General features: G+C 42.9%; 1 protein-coding gene across 12 annotated transcripts in view; it reads left to right on the top strand.

Annotated features, from left to right (window-relative positions):
* The window catches only part of EIF4G3 (eukaryotic translation initiation factor 4 gamma 3), a 4880525-nt gene that overhangs the window by 3667838 nt on the left and 1193223 nt on the right, over window positions 1–19464 (top strand). For all 12 annotated transcript variants that reach the window (XM_069610350.1, XM_069610349.1, XM_069610345.1 and 9 more), the window contains one exon: window positions 15150–15282. In XM_069610350.1, the coding sequence (XP_069466451.1) occupies window positions 15150–15282 (133 nt within the window). The remainder of the gene's footprint in view (window positions 1–15149; window positions 15283–19464) is intronic.

Below are 19464 nucleotides of genomic sequence, written 5' to 3'. Positions count from 1 at the left end.
CTTAACAGAGATCAAAACCCTAATGGAGCTCCAAGAAACAAACATGAAAAACAAATGGCAAACTCATGAATATGCCAACAGAAAAGTTACAAACACTGTCAAGGATGTAACAGCAACAAATCTAAAACAAAAGAAGAGCACCAACCCAGACGATGGAAACTCCTTTGACAAATACGAAATGCTCACCTGCCCATGTCACACAAATCAAGAGACACACCAAGAAACCATCCTGACCACCATGGTCGACCTCCAAAATATGCTGATCGCTGTAACTTCCCAAACGATGATCACGTACATAAAGTTGCAGGAAGTGAATATAGAAACTGCCAGAGAACACACCACGCTTTTAGGATCTATACATGCTAAACAAAAAAGCCTTGAAGTATTAACATCCAGGATCCAAGAACGCCTCAACATAGAAGCGGAAAATAGCCACACCTTGCAACGACGACTAGCAGACATAGCCAGGCAAGTTAGAATGGACAAAACACTTCTAACTGAAGCCCTAATAGCTGTTACGAAGACCTTCCAAACGAATATGCTAACACAAGATAAACAGTCCGACATCTCCTCCCTGACAACGAGAAATTGGAATCCAGACAATTAATCCAAAAAACAAGTTCATCCCTTCAAACAGCGATAATTCACAAATAGACATCTTGCATCCTCCTTTACAAGGTTTGTTGATCGACCTGACGTCTGACATTCCTCTTAATAACGTGGAAAAAAATCAGCACACGCAGAAGAATGGCCTAGGAAACCTTGAAGCTAAAAGAAAAACAACTAAAGGAACAACAAAAAAAGGAAACCAAAACTATAGCATATGTGAGCAACAACAACAAAATTCTACAAATAATCGAAAAATTGAAAACCCCAAGAAACAAACTAAAAACAGAGAGGATCCAGAGCACTCTTAAGGAACCTAACATACTATGCAAATGAAAATAAACGAGCAAAACAACTTCAAGCACCAGCGCAAGGATGCATAAAAAAACAAGCAAAGGACACTGCCGCAGAAAGACACCTACATGAAGAAGATATGTCCTCTACTGCGAATCCCAGACCCGCTATTCCATCAAAGCCTGCGAGTCCACAAGCCACTGACCACGGAAATATCGAATCATTAATGAACTTATCTACATACTCGACGGAAGAGGCTGCCACCAGCGAAACTGAAAACAGCCAGAGAATCGACCCACCTGAGACCCAGATAAACACGTCCGCTATGATAATACTAGACTGCTAGGAAGAGTCCCATACAGGAACCCATACAGGCACTGAATTATCATGCGAAGACATCTCCGACTCTGAATTAACTTACCAAACCTTACTGTAACAACAACATTGGAGACGTCGGTCTCGGAACAAAATGTTCAGCTTGATAAGCAATCAAGAAACAGCCTAGACTCATCTGGCTATACTAACATATCAGAAGAAAGTGCTGGACCACATACACTGGTACTCCCACAATTCATAGATCCACTCCAAAGCACCAAGCAAAACCTCTTGAAGCTGGAAAGAAAAACTAATCAAGAGAAGGATCTAATTATGAACAGAACTAACACGTTGCGCCTCTTTCTGGCAATACCTAACCTCAAATCCATGACAACGAAAGATATCAAACTAATCAAATTCATTGATAAAAAAAAACTCGACAAAATCTGGATTGATTGCGCGAACATGGAAATACTAAAGATTGAATCTTGCAAGAGCGAGAAACTCTCTAGGCTTTGAACTAACTATAGGAGAACTGGATGACACGAGGCATACCGAGATGCAAAACCAATCGAGAATTGGAAATAGTACATTGTACTCTGACATCAGTAGCTACAAAAGTCCTCAAAGCTGCGAAAACCAAAAAGGATACAAAGACTGATTATGACAGAAACACTAATTCCCACCATTTTCAAGACAAAGCAAAACGATGGCACAGCAAGATGGATACAAATCAGTCACCCTTCTGGCTAGAAATGGAACCGATGCCAGCACATTATGATCGGCAAGACAAAGCATGGCAATAACGAGTCAAAAACCCTATTCAAACAGTGATAATTTGCTCCTGGAACACCCGGGCCCATTCACACTTATTCCAATCAGAACATCTGGAACTGAATAATGCCAGTATCATATGTCTACAGGAGACATGGCTCCCTGAACCTCCCATATATGAAGGATATCTTGCGCATACAAACCCTGCGACCCTTAAGAACAAAGGCCGCCCCTCGGCTGGCCTGATAACTCTGATCAAACACAATTGATCAAACACAATTTCATGTTCGAAGTGATCAAACATCTCAACATAGATTGCTGGGCGCAAAACACGATACTGAAATACTGATTGACGACTGTGCAAGTAATAATCCAATTGACCCATATCTCTCTCAACTCCATTTAAGCATCATAAACATATATTAGAACTCAATAAAACTCAATGAGGAGGCAGTGATGGACACCGTAATTACAGAAATTGATAAGATATCAATGAAATACGAACAAGTGGAATTTATAATATGTGGAGATCTCAAATTCCATCTCTATGATCATGAAGGGAAATTGATCAAAGACCATCAACTCAAGCACTGAGCGCAAAGATGGACGAATGAGATGATCGACAGGAAACTCGATCAGCTGGAAGCCTTTGACCGAGATATGGTCAGACCCACATCCACATGGTGACGTGGAAACAACCAATCAATAATAGACTATATCTATATTTCGAAAGGAATTACTAAAAACATCTCAGAAGCTACGAACATATATTCCAATCACAGCGACCACTACATACTAAAGCGCGCTTGGGAAATCAAGGGCTACATTCCAGTCAGAATAAACATCCCCCCCTGACCCTGAATTCCCAAAGGAACCGCCTTAAAATTTCACAAATTAATCTGCAAAAAATGACCAAAATATTTAAGAAAACAGAAATGGAGGATCTCAACAAAATGGATTACGGCTGGCTACTTAATTGATTCAAACCAACGGAAGTGACCAAAGTCCCGCTACAACGAACATCGAAATATGTCTACAAGGCCATAGCCAAAAGAAAGAAAGAAATGAAAAAAATCTGTAAAGAGAGTCAAATACGATTCCCCCTTATAAAAAAGGAGAAAGATCCATGCAGCCAAACAAAAGTATAACAATTGGCTCAGAAATGCTAAAATGATGCAAGATCAAGATAACGCAGAAAATATTCTGGACGCTCCAAAAAACAATAACACCCGATGTCTATGGGACTTATTAAAACCAAACTTGAACATCAAGGATCCAATGATAGTAAATGTAAAGGAAGCCGCCTGGGTAACCCATTTCACAGTGTTATATAAAGAGAGAACAACGTCCAGGAAAAACAGTACAACACGAAATGAAAAATCTTGGAATGTTTCATGGGACCCGGAGGATTTAATCACCACCATTCGAAAACTAAATGCCCCGAGGGCCCCCGGACCAGACGTCCTATCAAATGCAACATTAAAAAAAATCTGGAAATTTGGGCCGAATTCTGTGCTGAAATTTTCCATCTAATCAATCGCACCAAGTCAATTCCTGCATCATGGGAACTTGCAACTTTAATCTCACTATTTAAACAGGGATCAACTAAAGACCCGATGAACTACCGCCCTCTGGCATTACTAGATCCTTTGGGGAAAATTATTTGCAAACCTACTTCTGACAAAGTTAAACTGTTGGTCCAAACAGACTAATCATCAGGCGGTGCGGCAAACGGGTTTTGTTCGACATGTTGGCACTGGTGTCAATCTCTTAATTATGAACATGATCAAACACGAAAAGATCAAGGCAAAAACGCAAACATATGTTGCATACGTAGACCTAAGTCTAGCATTTGATAAAATCAATCGAGATCTCCTTTGGGAGAAACTTGAACAATGGGATTGCCCCAGTGACATACTCGACCCTATAAAGCTTTTATATTCGAACACCAAAATCCAAGTGAGAATGTCCACTGACGGGATTGTATCAAAACTAATGACCACATGGCACGGCCTAAAGCAGGGATATCCCCTTGCCGCAGCTCTATTCAACCTTTTCACATCAGACTTTGAGGCAACTATACACTCACCCAACATAAATCCACCCAGACTTAATGCAACAGCTGTACCTTGTTTAATGTACGCCGATGATATTATCTTACTGGTGAAAACTCCTTTGGGTTTACAGACTGCACTAAATAGAATGTAAGAGAACATGGAAATAAATAAACTGGAAATAAACATCAAAAAGACAATAGTTATGACACTTACAAAGAAAGTACAAAGAAAACAGTCACCTCAAGCATTATATCTCCAAAAACAAAAACTGGAATCAGTCACAACATACAAATACCTGGGAATCTGGATAAATCAATGGTCAAAGGAACTTTCCTGGTCATTACATCTTAAATCCAAAGCCAAAGCATTGGCTTGACAAGGTCTAATCGTACACAGACAATTCGGCATATTTTCACTTAAACCTGTGATTACTTTTACAAGCAAAGAGTGACTGCAATACTAGCATACAGAGGAGAAACTATGTTAAACATAGATCAGTCAATATGGATCCAGTTGGAAGCGATCTTCTGGCGGAAAGTCTTAGTTCTCCCGCAATCAACACCCATGCCTCACATAAGCTATGAGCTAGGCCCCCAATCACTCTATTCGATAGTAGTATGGAAAACATTGGACCTATTCCGGAAAGTGAACAATGGTGACGATATACCAGCGATTGAAATCTTGAGAGCCGCAAATTTCAAAGTCAACAACACTGTATTGACAAAATGGAAGGAAGCCGCCACGAATATATGCAAAGAAAAAAAGCATCTCCTCAGATATGCTGTTGAAGAGACCGCAGAAAGCTAAAAAAACTACCAGCGAGACTGGATTGGACCGCGACCATAGACAAGAAAAAACAATATAAACTAAATCTCCAGTGTGACAACGAAGCAAGAGCTCTTACACAATTGCCACACTACTTGAATTTGTTTCCAGACCGCCAAATTTGAGACACTTTCCTGAGATTCAGAATGAACCTTCTACCTACACGAGAAATCTTAGGAAAATTGAGTCATAACGAAGACTACCACCAGGGTTGTAGATTCTGTAAAACAGCTGGAAAAACAGGATCTATTTACCATGTAATTATGGAATGTGAAGCACTCAATTCGAAGCGATTAACATTCAGCAGAAAATATTTAAGTACTTCACATGAACTGGAAGTCAAAGAACGTTGGAACCAAATTCTTATCGGCAATAACAGAAAAATGGTGGCAACTATTGTGCATTTCTGGAAGGCCATTACTACTGATAACTTCAGTGGTTCCCCCTGAAGAACTTAACTGTAAAACATGTGCAAATCAAAACCAGTGATTTTATTTTACAACGAACTGTATGCGACAAAACTAAATGTAAGGTTTAAGATATGAACCAAATGCATTTTAAAATAATAAAATAAAAAAAATACTTGGACATCCTGGCTGAATCCTTAGTTGGGGCTGGGAAGCCCCTCTTAAAGTTAGAGAGGGATGGGTTTCATCTTTATTTTTACTAAATAAAAGTTCATGCCAACAAGCATGCCACCTGTGTCAGTCTCCTCCTTCTGAACCCTTACAGTAGTTTGGACTTGGATAGAGACCAACGACCGCTGATTGACAGATCCTTCATGTGGGCCCCCCATCCAGTCAGGGGTCTGTAACTACTATCACCTCTGCGCATGGTTTCCAAAAATGTTCCCCTTTCATCACATTCTCCTTGCAGGCTCACCTCAGGAGATCCTCTGCGAGCTTGCTTGGGACCTGAAGGTCAGTCATCCTGCTGGAGTACTGCGGCCATTGGGACCTGAGGACCCACTGGACTGACATCAACATTAGGCGGGCCATTAGCACCAGGAAAATGTAGGATGCCACGAGCCTGAGCAACCTCAGATAATGGGCATTCTGAAATGTCACCATGATCTGCAAAATATGCTGAGTCCTTAACTGAAGGGGGGGGCAAAGCTTTTCTCAAGGAAGAATCCAGGACTGCCCCAATAAATTGAAGCTTTTGGGAAGGTGTCATGTTGGACTGCTTGAAATTGAGGGAGAAGCCTAGTTTGTGGAGAGATTGGCAGGTGCGGAAGAGATGATTCAGAGCCTGTGATCAGCCAGTCTAGGTAGGGAAAGATGTGAATCCCTCCCCTCCTTTGATTCGCTGCCACTACTGCCATCAACTTGTTGAAGACCCTAGGGCGGAGGTCAGCCCGAAAGGAAGTAAACGAAACTGAGAAAAGCAATGGCGAACCTCAGGCATTTCCTGTACTTGGGACGTATAGGCAGATGGCAGTAAGCATCCTGAAGATTGAGTGACGCCAACCAATCCTGGATCTGAAGGGCCTGGAGGATCTGCAAAAGAGTGACCCTTTTGAATCTGTCGTTCCTGAGGAACTTGTTCAAGCATCTCATGTACAAGATGGGTCGTAGCTCTCTGTCTTTCTTGGAAATTCAAAAATTAAGAGGAGTACCATCCCTGGTTCCTCTCCGCTGCAGGGAACCTTTCGCTTGCAGAAGGAGCAGATCTGGTTCCCAGAAAGATTGACTGCTTGGGGGACAATAAGAGGCCATTTTAACGATGGGAGGCAGTATCCATGGCCTTCAGTTTGTAGTGCCCAAGTAGCTGAAGTAATGCTTTGCCATTCTTCGAGATGCTGGGTCAATCTGCCTCCAACAACCGTCTTGTGGATCAAGGACTTAAAATGGTTTTGTGGCTGCAATGGAAGGCAAAGAAGCAGAGGCTGTGTGGGTAGTTCTACCTCCACGTCTTGTGCACCACGAGGAAGTCTTCTTTGACCTCTCTGAGCCACCTGTCCCTTGTTATGTCAACTGACGAATAGAACCTAATGGAGCAACCCCTCCAACTTTGAGAGATTGAGTGGCTCTGTTGCGGTGCTCTCAACTTGCTGTTCTTAACTTAGCAGCTGCCTTAGATGACTGTAGTTTCTCCAAACTATCATCAGCCTTGGAGCTAAATAGACGAGACCCATTAAACAGCATCTCTAAGACCCTAGCCTGCAAACCTGGGGCAAACCCTGACTTGGGCAGCCACGCAAATTTCCTAGCAACCGTGCTTACCGCCATAGACCAACTCGCACAACCAGAAGTGTCTAACCCTGAATGTAATCCAGGACAATATTAAGGAATCCTTCCCTCATTTCACCTTCAGGAATATGTTCCGCACCTGGGCCACAACATCCCACAGGGTGTAAGAGTACTTTGCAAGAGCACTAGTAGCATTAATGGCCTCCAGAGCCATACTCCCCGCCGAAAAAACACTTTCACAGGGCATCAAACTTCTTTTCGTTCCTGTCAGGAAGGATCGTCGGGTAGGCAGCCGACTTTGATGTAGACGTAGCCGCTTCCACAACTAGACTTTCCGGGGTAGGGTGCTTAGAGAGATACTCTGGATCTATAGCTGAAGGCCTGTATTTTCTTGCCAGATTCTTGTTCACTGCCAGTCTAGTGTCTGGCTTCTGCCAATTGTCGAAGGATTCTGTGCTTCAATCCCATGTGAAACAGCAAGACAGGATTCTTGGGAAGGCCCTTTCCCAGGATGTCTGTCTGATCATCCTGTTCTACGTCTTTGATAGGACGTCCCCAGCCTAGGTATTCTGTCACCTTACCCATGGCAGACCTGTAAGATGCATCAGCATGAATGATCAGCTGAATCAGGGGCGGAAAAATCTACTTCAGGTGAAGTGTCCAAGCCATTGGCAGCCTTCAAGCAGTCCACTAAATTCTGCAACATGGGCTCTTCTGAAATGAGTTCTTTTACATTTCGAGTGCCGTACTCCAATCCAAAAGGAGAGGATTATCTTCCTCCTCAACCTCCTCTTCCTCAAATATGGTATCCATAGGCTTAAAAAAGTATTTCTTGGACAAAGGCTTAAAACCTTAAATGGTTCTGAAAACTAAGTCGATTGCTTTGATGTAGCAGAAGAGGGGGGCAGTGACAAATCTGTCGACGCCACTCAAGGATGCTTCTCCTACCCACTGCATGGGCTCTTAGGCACGCAAGGAGCAATCTCTAACGACGCCCTGACGGCCTTACTCAGCGCTATCGGGTTCTGAAGCCTTCTTCTGTTCCTTCGAAGGGCCACCAGCATTTGGAGGCAAAATTCCTCCCAATCTGCCTTAGATGCCGACTTGCTAGAAAAGCTTTCCCTTTTCCTGTCAGGCGAGGAATCTGAAGATAGAGGGGAGCAATGATGTTTCTTCTTTGATCTCTTATGAGAAGATGACGAATGTCGTGAATCTCTCCTGGATCTGGTGTGCTTGGAGTGTTTTGCACGCTTTTTAGATTTCTGAGGAGAGATGTCCCTCGAACTTGTCTCATCGGACAGTCTCTTTTTAGAAGGGGTGGTCGAAGGAGATTTGGATGCTGACCTACCTAGGATGGGCTTTCCCTTCCTCTCCTTCAAGGCCTTAGCGGTCATAAACAGACATGACCCACAGTCATCGACCTTATGATCTACGCCAAGAAACACTTGTGTAGAGGTGCGTTATAAATTACTTATATCATATCAAGACACCATAGGCGTCTCCTGTGCAGATCTGTGATCCACATTTTCAACCCACATTCTGCTCACCTCTTGAACCATCTTCAGAGTAGACATACTTCGAACATAAAAGATAAAACTCTGTTGAAAATCACAGAAGCGATCGAACCGTTTAAAGCGTGCTGTGCATGTGGAAAAACTTAACTGAGGCAACAGGCGGTGCATGCTATTTATACCAGCATGACCGTCGTGGCCGAATCCATAGGAAGAACATCCATCAGAAAGAACATTACCAGGGGAAAGTAATTTGTTCTTCTGGTTGATGCATAATTTCTACAACATTCTTTTGGTCTCATCTTTTCTCTCACACCGTGACGCTTTCTGAATCTCCTGCTCTCATCCTCTCTTGTTATCTTCTCACCTTGCTCCTCCTCATTGGCACTGCGTCTTACTAACATCCTACACCATCACACTCTCTCTCTCTCTCTCTCTCTTTGTTCTCATTCATCAAAGCAAACAAGTAAAACATACCACACAGAAGAGAGCACTAAGAAACGCAGGAAGAAACAAAGGAAAAGTAATAATAAGGCTATTTCTTATACAGCTTTGTAGTATACATAATTGAGTAATCTCGTACATTCATCAAGGATACAACAGTATCACTGCCGGGGCAGCAACAAAACTCCCCTGTTGCTCTGGTTGGTTGGATTTGATCTATCCAGGCCGTGTATATTTTGCAAAGAGAGATTCATCTACACAAGCCAGGTCCCTGATACCTTGTTCGGATACCTTTGCTAATTCCAAGAAAATGACCATTAACATTCTAAACAAAGCGACGATGAGTGACGTTTGAGGAGAAGTCATAAGTCTAGACCCCAGATCCTGACTTGGGATCTGCGACGTAGAGCGTACATATATGCAAAAGCTTTTAATTCTCAAACGTAGGATAAATGGGCACCTCATCACAAGATGGAAAACATTTTCGACAGCCCCCGTATCACACATTCTACAAGATCTCAAATCCTTGGGCAGTCCGAGCTTAGGACCCATATATTCCAGAGTGGGGAGGCATTGTAGTCAAAACCTTAGTTACCAGTGCCTAAGTTTTACAGATGGAAATGTCGCCAGGCATCCCCTGGGGGACTTTATAGGGAGAAAGAATAGCTCCTTGCCAGAGTATGACTTTAATCTGCCTAAATCCATTATTCCATCCCAGGTAGTTACCTTCCTCTTCAATACTGCTTCCGACTCTGACCCTAACAATTCAAGTTCTTCACTCATCCTAGTAACTCGTTTTTAACTTTCATTAGGTAGGGGTTTGCATCTGCTACTATAAGAGCTATAACATAGAACCCTAGAGCCAAGTTGCCTGCCCGTTCAAGGTTACCCATTAGGGATAAAGTCCTCCTGGTGTATTTGGCCCACCAGGAGATCAGGCCCAGTTCCAGTCTGATGACACTCAGTGGTACAGAGACTGGGAGGCCCAAAGCATGCTTAAGAATTCTGGCTTCTAGAGTATCAAACAAGTTCCGGTCCCTGATGTTTAAAAATTTACACCCATATAAGACGATTGGTGAGACTAAATGAAATTAGCGATAAGTCACTTAATTTACTTTTAACGACCAGCAAAAGTGAGGTACATGAGCGGTTTTCTTCATCTAATCGTGCGATCTGATGATCTCAATGCTTAAGTACTGACATAGGGAATCCCAGATAACAGATTGAGGTGACTCTCTTAATAGGTGTATTATTCAGTGACCAGGTAAAGTGCTTTGTCTTCTCACAGGTGGAGGCAATCATAACGTATGATTTACTCATATTTATCTGTAAAGTGACATTTGTAAAGTATTTTTCTAGGCCCTCCAGTTGCCGCTTTAGTCCCGATCATGTGTAGTCCATCAGTATGAGATTGTGTGCATACGCTATGCACCTAGTTTCAAATTTGGCAAACTGGGGACATACCCACCCCATTCTTTACTCTTGGCCCACAAATCTGCCAGGTATAGGTTGAATATTGTGGGGGCAAGCACGCACCCTTGGCGCACGCCTCTCTTTAGAGGGATCTTACGGGATAATTCCCCCAACGTATTCAACTTTACCTTGGTCGAGTTGTCAGGATAGAGAAGTTGGATCAGCGACAGGAGGTCCGGATCTATCCCCCATTTGACCATCTTTTGACAGAGTATCGAGGTATTGATGTTATCAAAAGTGACCAACAAGTGTATAGTGGCCACTTAGAGCGATCGCCCCATCGGAGGGCTGATATCTGACAGACACGCTGTTGGAGTCATGCCGCTAACTACTGTTCCACTTCCTCTCCTGAAGCCCATTTGTAGAAGGCTTAGGATATTGGCCCCCACTGCCCACCGAATTAGTTCGCCTAGGAGCAATGTCGCAAAGATCTTTGATGTGGTATCAGTCAATGAGATGGTCTATAACAGGCCGATTTCTCTCTCTCCCCTTTTGAAGATGGGAATGAGCGTCAGAGGAACAGGAGGCAGGGCAAATACTGTCATTAATGGTGTGAATGTATAGATGGTACAAAATATCTGCCTATAACGCAGAGTTGCTTTTAATGATGCCATTTGGCACCCAGTCTGGACCAGATGCACGAGAGTTCTTTAGTTTAATAATAAGCTCTATATCAGTCTGATCAAAGAATGGTTCTAGAGAAAAAGTCACAGGACCATTTTCCTTCTTTGGACTCTGCTCATCGCTACCAATGGCCTTGTGTTTGTCTGAAAAATACTGAAACCATACCTCTTCTGATACTCCTGAGGACTGGTGAAGGGATTGATTGTTACCCTTGTTCAAAATCCACCAGATCCCACGAGTATCGTGAATAGCGATTTTCCTCAATACATCTTGTTTTTTTGCAACATATTTCTCAATACAATCTACTTGGCACCAAGTTCTGAATTGTTGCCTCAACTTTTGTCCCCCTTTCTTTGTCCTCCCACCCTTTTAATGTACATTTCAACAGCTGTCTAACTTCCCTTCTCATTTGACATTTACGCCTTTGAATTTCTCTGTCGTAGTTCTGTTCGGTCCCACTTACAGAGATCTTAGATTGTAGGAAGGCCTCCGATTTCACTGGAATTTGCTTAAGACAGCGAAACCTTTTGATTTTCACGGCTGTCTACAGGCCACCCATTGATCTCCCCTTTGGACCCTTCTTTACCAAAGACGAGTGTATTGAAAACCCGTCCCATGTGGGATTATTCCTGAGCCACTTCTCTTGGCTCAGGAATAAAAAGGGGATCTTCCTTTCCTCAAAAACTGATTAAAAAATCAAAATCTGACTCTCATTCTTTGCTGCCGGACCCTTTTGAGCTGTGGGTAGATATGTATTTGTAGACTCCTTTAAGCTCATCCCAGGGGATAACCGACCCTCCCCTTGGCTGAGTTTATTTGGTCGCTTGCTGTGGTGACTGATTAGTCAGTTCTTTCACCCGGGCAACAGAGATGTTCAGGGTATGTATTGGAGAACATCCACCCTGTGTGCTCTTGACGTTCCCCTTCAAAGCTTTATCATCCCCATCCTTGATGTATCTGAGATTAGCACCTTTGCCACCCTTAGAGACTGTTTTGGTCTTTGCTTGACTGTAGTCACAAGCAGAAGAATGCGGCATGGGAGAAGGGCAGGAGGTCAAATTTGTATTTCTCTGTGGGCCCTTCTTTGACGTTTCCTTTGTTGGAGGATTACCGTTCATTTCCGGCTGTATGACATCAGAATTGACAGGGACCTTGCATGAAGCCGATCCATTGGCTGCAGCCATCATTTTTCGCTGAAACTTGCGAGAGCCATTTCTCCAGGATTTTAGATCTGCTTTCATATTCTTAGTTTTCTTTTTCACTGTTGGGACTGTGTTTTTAGCAGTGATTATCGATGGCTCAACCAGAACTACGGAAGCTTATTTCACATCCTCATTATCATTGGTCGTGTTTGCTAGCTTAGATGAATTTGGGGCACTTACAGACAGCATTCCATTCGCTGCAAATAGGCGGCATCGTCAAATTGCTCTTCTTGTACTCAGTCAAACACTGAAGGAGTGACTGTATTTCCGTTAGTAAACCGGAATTCATTCTGACTTCAAATGCCATGGTATCATACAGTCGGGTGAAAGACTGGAGGACTAGACTTTGTGCAGCAAGAGAGCGCTCACCAATTTCAGGGGTATTGTGCGAAATCAAGTCTTTTACTGAAGGTAGTTGTGAATGGGTGACCCCCTGGCCTTGCTTTTGCATCAAGTTAGAAGTATCTAGTTCGGAAGTATCCAGACTTCTAGTGTCTTCTCTTGGGTTCTAAATTGGTCAGGGGAGACGCTGAGTCGGTCCCTTATTGCTTCGATTGCCTGAATTTCATTCCCAAGACTTCCACATGCTTCGAAAATGGAGGCATTGCCATCTTGCTCAACTTATGTCAGGACCGAGCCTGAAATATCGCAGTCCATAATACTATGGTTTATTCTGCTTTCCATAACTTTGTTTGTGCCCGGTCCTTCTGATTGAATTGCCTGTGCATACGTTGGCTGTGTCTTTGTGGGGAAAAACGCAAACATTTTCCCCTTTCCAGCGCCCAATACTAACGACTTGGGCTGGACTAATGCGCCCATTACTAACGACTTGGACTGGACTAATGAGGCAGTCTCAGGGCTGGCCACAGGGACCGTACTTTTGCGTTGCAGCAAAATCAGTGTATCTTATATTTTTTGCCGTCATCATCTTACTCATTCCCACCACTTAGGGATCGTAGAGCTTGGGCCCCTCAATCTGCCAAGTGAATGGTGTCAGTCAAAACTCTTCAGAACAACAGATACAGTGGGTTACACAGTACAACTCACTGATCATCAGATAAGAGCCGATTGATCATGGGTCAAATGCAGCGAATCCTACTCTTCCATTGCAGTCTTCCGGATGCCGGCCGCGTGTCCCTCTGTGCTCCTCACATTCCCGCGCAGACTGTTCTCACTCTGCAGCCACTACGCTCTGTGGAATCCGTAGCATTTTAGAGTCCTAGTCTGCCTCCTGAAAAGACAGCTAGAGAAAACAGACCAGAATCAGGGCGGCACCAGCACACAAGCAGACTGCACCCACTCTGCAGCCACTCCGCCTGTATGACTATTAAAGTAAATGTACAGCAGGAAAGTGGATATAATTGAAACGCATGCACACCCACCCAGGGGTGCTGTTTTTTAACTGAATACATGCATTTTGTTTTTCAATAAGTGTGTGAAGCAACAATAAAGACATTTTCAAGTGGAAAAAGAATGTACTATTTCTTTCTTGCCTAAAAGGCACTGGGCCAGATTGATGATAGGAGTTACTTGGATATCTGCTTTGCAGTCAGGCTAAAATAAGCTATCCATTTAAGTCACTGCCTAAGGCCATATTTACCTTCAAAGTGCTACTACAATTTGATTGATTATATGTTGGCCTTATGACTACTTCTTTAAAAGTATAGCTAGAATTTGCTGTGCTGTTTGGATGTGTAACTTGACTCTTGGTGCATTTAGCCTGCTCTTTGAAAACATTTTAAAGGCTGTTGTTGGGATGGGGCCAATTTTGGTATGTGTAAGGCTACAGTAGTTGCTTCATTTAAGAATAGAGTTGGACTGCCCTGTTTAACTAGACTGTGCTTTGCTGAAACATTGCAATTCCTGACCAAGACTTTTGTCTTGGCCTCTTGACTACTTGGTAAATGTAGCTTTTTGTTGATCGTTTATGAATTGTGCCCTGAAGTGGAGATGGCATTGCCTATAGAGTCGGCTCGGTATTGCTGCAACTTTGCATGTATAATGAAATGCTGGTCTCTGCTGGTAAAGTAGCGACCCGAGTTGCAGTTGGGGAGATGTTATGGACTTATGTGATGGGAGAGTGATCTACAAGGGATTAGTATACACTGATACCAGTGCTTATTGTTCCATTTGTTCAGCCTTTTTGGAATCTTATCCATCGCCTGATATGCAAAGAATATTTTTTAAAGCAGGAATAAACCGGATTTCTGTTGGAGCTATCCTGAGGAACTGGACAAAAACTCCCTGGTTAAGAGGTTATGTTGTGATTCATATTATATTGTCATTTTTGATCATATGTTGTTTCATTGTCCACTTTTCTCTGAACGCCATCCGCATTCTATTAACCGTACATGCAATGATCATGGTTTAAGAACATAAGATTTGACCTTGATGATGCTCTTAGAGGGAAAAGACCATTGTTGCTTTTGGGTGATTAATGATAATTTATATCTGGGAGCATTACATTGGAAGCAATTTAAACAGTTTGTGATCGTTGAAATGTGTTGTTAAGACATTTTTATGTTATAGTATTGGTTGTGGGAGATGCCGTTTATTAAAATGGCATGTTTCTTGTAATATGAATATTGTAGATGCAGTTTTTGGAGTCCATTAGTATTTTGTATAGTTTTATATTGAATGCTATTGTAATGAGGATATCGATATAGTATATAGTAGGCACTTTTGCCCCTAATGTAATGCACTTTTCGTTAGCACTAATGAGCTCACTAGTAGTGCATTTGTTTTATATATGTGAAGTTCATATTTGTTTTTATTTATATTTGTGCTAAAAAATTACTATTGGTTAAAACATTATTCTGCTTTCCTCTGCAGTGCAATTGGGTTTCCCGGAGGGCTGACCAGGGACCCAAAACTATTGAGCAGATTCACAAAGAGGCAAAAATTGAGGAACAGGAAGAACAGCGAAAGGTCCAACAACTCATAACCAAAGAGAAGAGGAGACCAGGTGAGAAGACCTCTTCATGAAGGTCAGCAGAACCCTCCGAATGAATACCTTTCCTGACTTGGCACCCAACAGCAAATGCAGGAATGTATTGGCACTTTTGTTGGTGGGGCACTAGTGGCCATTCACCCTGTTTCTCTTAAACCAGGATATTTAAGAAGTGACAAGACATTTTTTTTAAAGATACTAACTGTTGTATTTGAAAATCTATTATGCTTCAATCCCTTCCTTTGATTGGGGTGTTGTTCAATAGGATAGTACCAGAGGCGCTGCTCTGGTACTAATAATGTTCTTACATGTTTAAGGTCAAACAGTGGTGGCTGTGCCCACTGTTCCCATGCTCTGACCGTAGCAACCCACGTGGCTCCTTTCAAGTGAGTTTTATTTCCTCCACTTAAACTGAGCAATTTGCAAAGCTTCCCTGGAGCTTTTACCCTAATCAATTTGGCTTAGTAGTAATTTTAACAAGAAAACTTTTAGTTTCTTTCCTTCCCTTTCATTTTGTCTGCTTTTAGTTCAGTTTCTTAAGGCTTGAACACCGGGGGCGTATTTAAGAAACTTTGCAGAGGTGCAAATACACTTTTGCACAGTTACTAGCATCAGGGCAAAAGAATCAATATGTCAGTGAATTTTTACAATAGGGCAGTGTATGCCCTAGGGCGAATATGGAATGGCATTTGCACTAGGGCACTCTTTGCATTGAAATGCTTGTTAGACTATGGCAATTTGCACCCTGTTGCTAATACCGTGCAAAATTGCATCCAACCTCAGGTTTTAGAAACAGTGAAATTAGGAATGCTAGGAGTCTCTGTTTGTGCATCTCACAGTGACTCCCTGAATATTAAGCACTTTCTCACAAAGTTTTATATTGTCCCTTTTGTCCCCCTCACAGTATTTTCCCTTTTGTACCTTTACAAGTGCTTTAAAGAACGTCTTAGTTTGTTTGAAATCCTTATTTTATTTAACACTGCATGGTAAATTGTTCTACACCCTCCCCAAATATATTCCTATTGTCGACCACATCACGCAAGGTATCCAACAAAATTTCAGACAGCACAATTCGCAATAACAGTCATGGGACAGTTTTTAAAGGAGCTAAGAGTCTCCAGTTTCTTTCCAATTTAGCTTATCCTCATCTTCACTTCACTTGCTGCGAGGGCACACAAGAGAGTACTGTGTCAGCCGAGATGGCTATGACCATTCATTTTTTTTAATTTTTTTAAATAATACATAATATTAGTTTTAAAGATATTTGGTGTAGTTTACACATTTAACCTTACATAGTTAACAAACCAAAATAAACAATACAAACACAGATCCAGCACCCCCGATGGGTCAATTATTGTGTATCATTCCACAGCTCATAACCTTTTCTCATTCGTGATCATACAGTGCTTAGTGTAGTTATTGCGCTTCTTCCCATTTTTGCCAAATTGTCCTTGCCTTTCCAGGGCAACCTCTGGCAGTATAGGTATGTCATTCCATTGACATACAAATGTTCACATCTGTTACCCATTGTGCATAGTTCAGGGCTATGTTGGACCCCCACAGTTGAGCTATATTACGCTTAATTAGTCCTGTGGTTGTGGAAAGAAGCAGTTTTTCGAAGCAGGTCGCTTCCCCCTCTTCTAAAATTCCCAATAACATCTCTTTAGGGTCTGTAAGGATGGTGCGATCTACTACCACTGACAATCTGTTACTGCAACGTTGCCAGAGTTCTTGGATCTGGGGGCATTCCCATAGTATGTGAAAGAAGGTGCCCTCTTCCTGCAAACAGTTGGGCTTAAAGGTTCAATACCATTGATGGAGAGCCACTCTTGGGTAGCATACTCTGTGCAGTATTTTTAGCTGTATCAGTCTAAGTCTTGCAGATATTGCGGTGTCCCGTGAATAAATCAAAGCTGTGACCCAGTCCTTAGGCAATATCGGATCAACGTCTCTTTCCCATTTTAGCTTTAGGTTGCAAAGTTCAGATGTCGCAAAGGAGGATATAGCATTGTACAGTACTGAGGTGACATTACTGGCAATTTGATCCATTACTATATTACTTTCTATTGGTGTGCACTCTGGCATGTCAGATAGTGAGGGGAGGTGTGTGTGCAGTGCATGTTTTAGCTGGTTGTTGTAATATCGCTGAGTGTCGGGAAGATCGAATTGGGTTTTTAGGTCTTCAAAGGGTATTATTGTGCCATTCTTAATTACATCTCCAACTTTAGTGATCCCCAATGACACCCATCTCAGCCATGTCGGTAGTTTACTCAGTTCAGGCAGGTTACTGTTACCCCATAGTGCCTGTATTGGGGTGATATTTTTGTCCCAGCCAATATGTTTGTGGGAGTCTCTCCATATCAGTGCTATATGTGTTGACATAGTACATGGAGGTGTGGGTTTCAGTTTCTGATATAGGCATTCCAGGGGGGACAACTCTTGCATCGCATCGATCTCCGCTTGGATGTGGGGTAAAGTCCTACCACCGTGCAGTGCATCGTTGATCACTGCCATTTGACTGGCCCAGTAGTAGGATTGTAATTGTGGTAGCCCAATACCTCCCTCCCAGATAGGTCATTGGAGTGTCCGTAGCACTATTCGTGGGTTTCCCCCGCCCCATAATAGTGTTCTGAGGATGCTGTCGATTGTCTGGAATTCCAAGGCTGGTATGCAGAGTGGAGCATTTTACAGGATGTATAAAAAACACATTATAGCCAGCATTTTAAATAGTGCTGCTCTCCCCAGTAGTGTTAATGGGAGTGATACCCAGTGACGTACATCCCTTATGAACCTTTCTGTGATCGGGTGTAGATTGTGTTTTACATAATCAGGGAGATTAACCGTGATATGAACACCCAAATAGCGAAAGCGTTCCGTTTCAATGCGATACGGGCAATTCATCGGGATGTTGTGCTCCATATCTTTAACTGTAAACAGGATGGATTTAGACCAGTTCACCCTTAGGCCGCTGAAGGACCCATAGTGTTGCAGTAACTCTGTGACCACAGGGATACCCTATGCTTCATACCTTTCCGCCAACAGAAGCCTTTCCACGACTGTGTACCTGGTAGTAGTACCGCCCGGGGTTCAATAATCAGCGCGAATAGCAGCGCTGCAGGGAGAACCTTTGTCTCGTACCTTTGCCGAGCTTGATGACCCCCGAGGGCCATACATTAACCTTGACCTCTGCTTCAGGGGAGCTGTACAGGAGTTGTACCCATTTCCTAAAGGATTCCCCAAATCCCATCCTAAGCATGCTTTCCAGAGGGCCTCCCAATAGACTCGAAGGCTTTTTCGAAATCAATCGCATGAACCCACCTTGGTCTGGGTGGACCAGAGAGGTTATTACCTTCTGCTGCCTATTTGCCAGCACTTTTGCTAGGATTTTGGCTTCACTGTTGATTAAATAGATTGGTCTGTATGAGCTGCACCTTTCTGGGGGTTTGCCTACTTTCAGAATGCCTATTATACTGGCTTTACAGAGATCGGGAAGAGGGTCCATTGCTCCTTAAAGTATAGGAACATTTTGAGTAGATGTGGAGCTATTTCGTTCCCACCCAGTCTTTTCCATATGTCAATTCGAAAACCCTTAGGTCCTGGGGTTTTCCCCACTTGTAATTGTGATATGGTTAACACAATTTCATCCTCTGTGATGTCCTATTTGAGGAGGGCTACTTGCGTGGGATCTAGATGGGGGAGTGTGATCTTATCTAGCACTGTTGCATCTATGGGACCCTCTGGTGATTTGTATAGATCAGCGTAATAGTCTGCAAAGCCTTCCGAAATGTCGCGGTCAGTTTGTAATATCTCTGAGTTATCCGATCTAATCTCCCGAACTTGTCGATGGCCCTCGTCTTTCCGCTCCAGCCATGCAAGGAGTTTGCCTGCTTTGTCTCCCGAATCGTACATTCTCGTACGCATCAGTGTGTGTACCTGTATCGCGTTGTCTAGGGCTATGTTAAGGAGACGTTCCTTGGCCAGCAGGAGGGATCTGTGCGTATCAGGTGATCCAGTGGCACCATGCGCCGCTTCTTTCTGCAGAACTTCTTGTTCCGCTTCTAGCATTGCCCGTTGTCGGCTTTTCTTGTGAGTCGATGTCCAGGAGAGATTCTTGCCTGGGAGTACCGGTTTATATGTTTCCCATAGAGTTGCTGGCTTATCCACTGATCCAGTGTTTAGCTCGAAATATGTGGTTGT

This window comes from Ambystoma mexicanum, chromosome 8 (assembly GCF_040938575.1).
Source record: "Ambystoma mexicanum isolate Mex_15411 chromosome 8, UKY_AmexF1_1, whole genome shotgun sequence".
Lineage (NCBI taxonomy): Eukaryota > Metazoa > Chordata > Amphibia > Caudata > Ambystomatidae > Ambystoma > Ambystoma mexicanum.
Note: the sequence above shows the minus strand (reverse complement) of the source record. Positions and strands in the feature narration are given on the sequence as shown.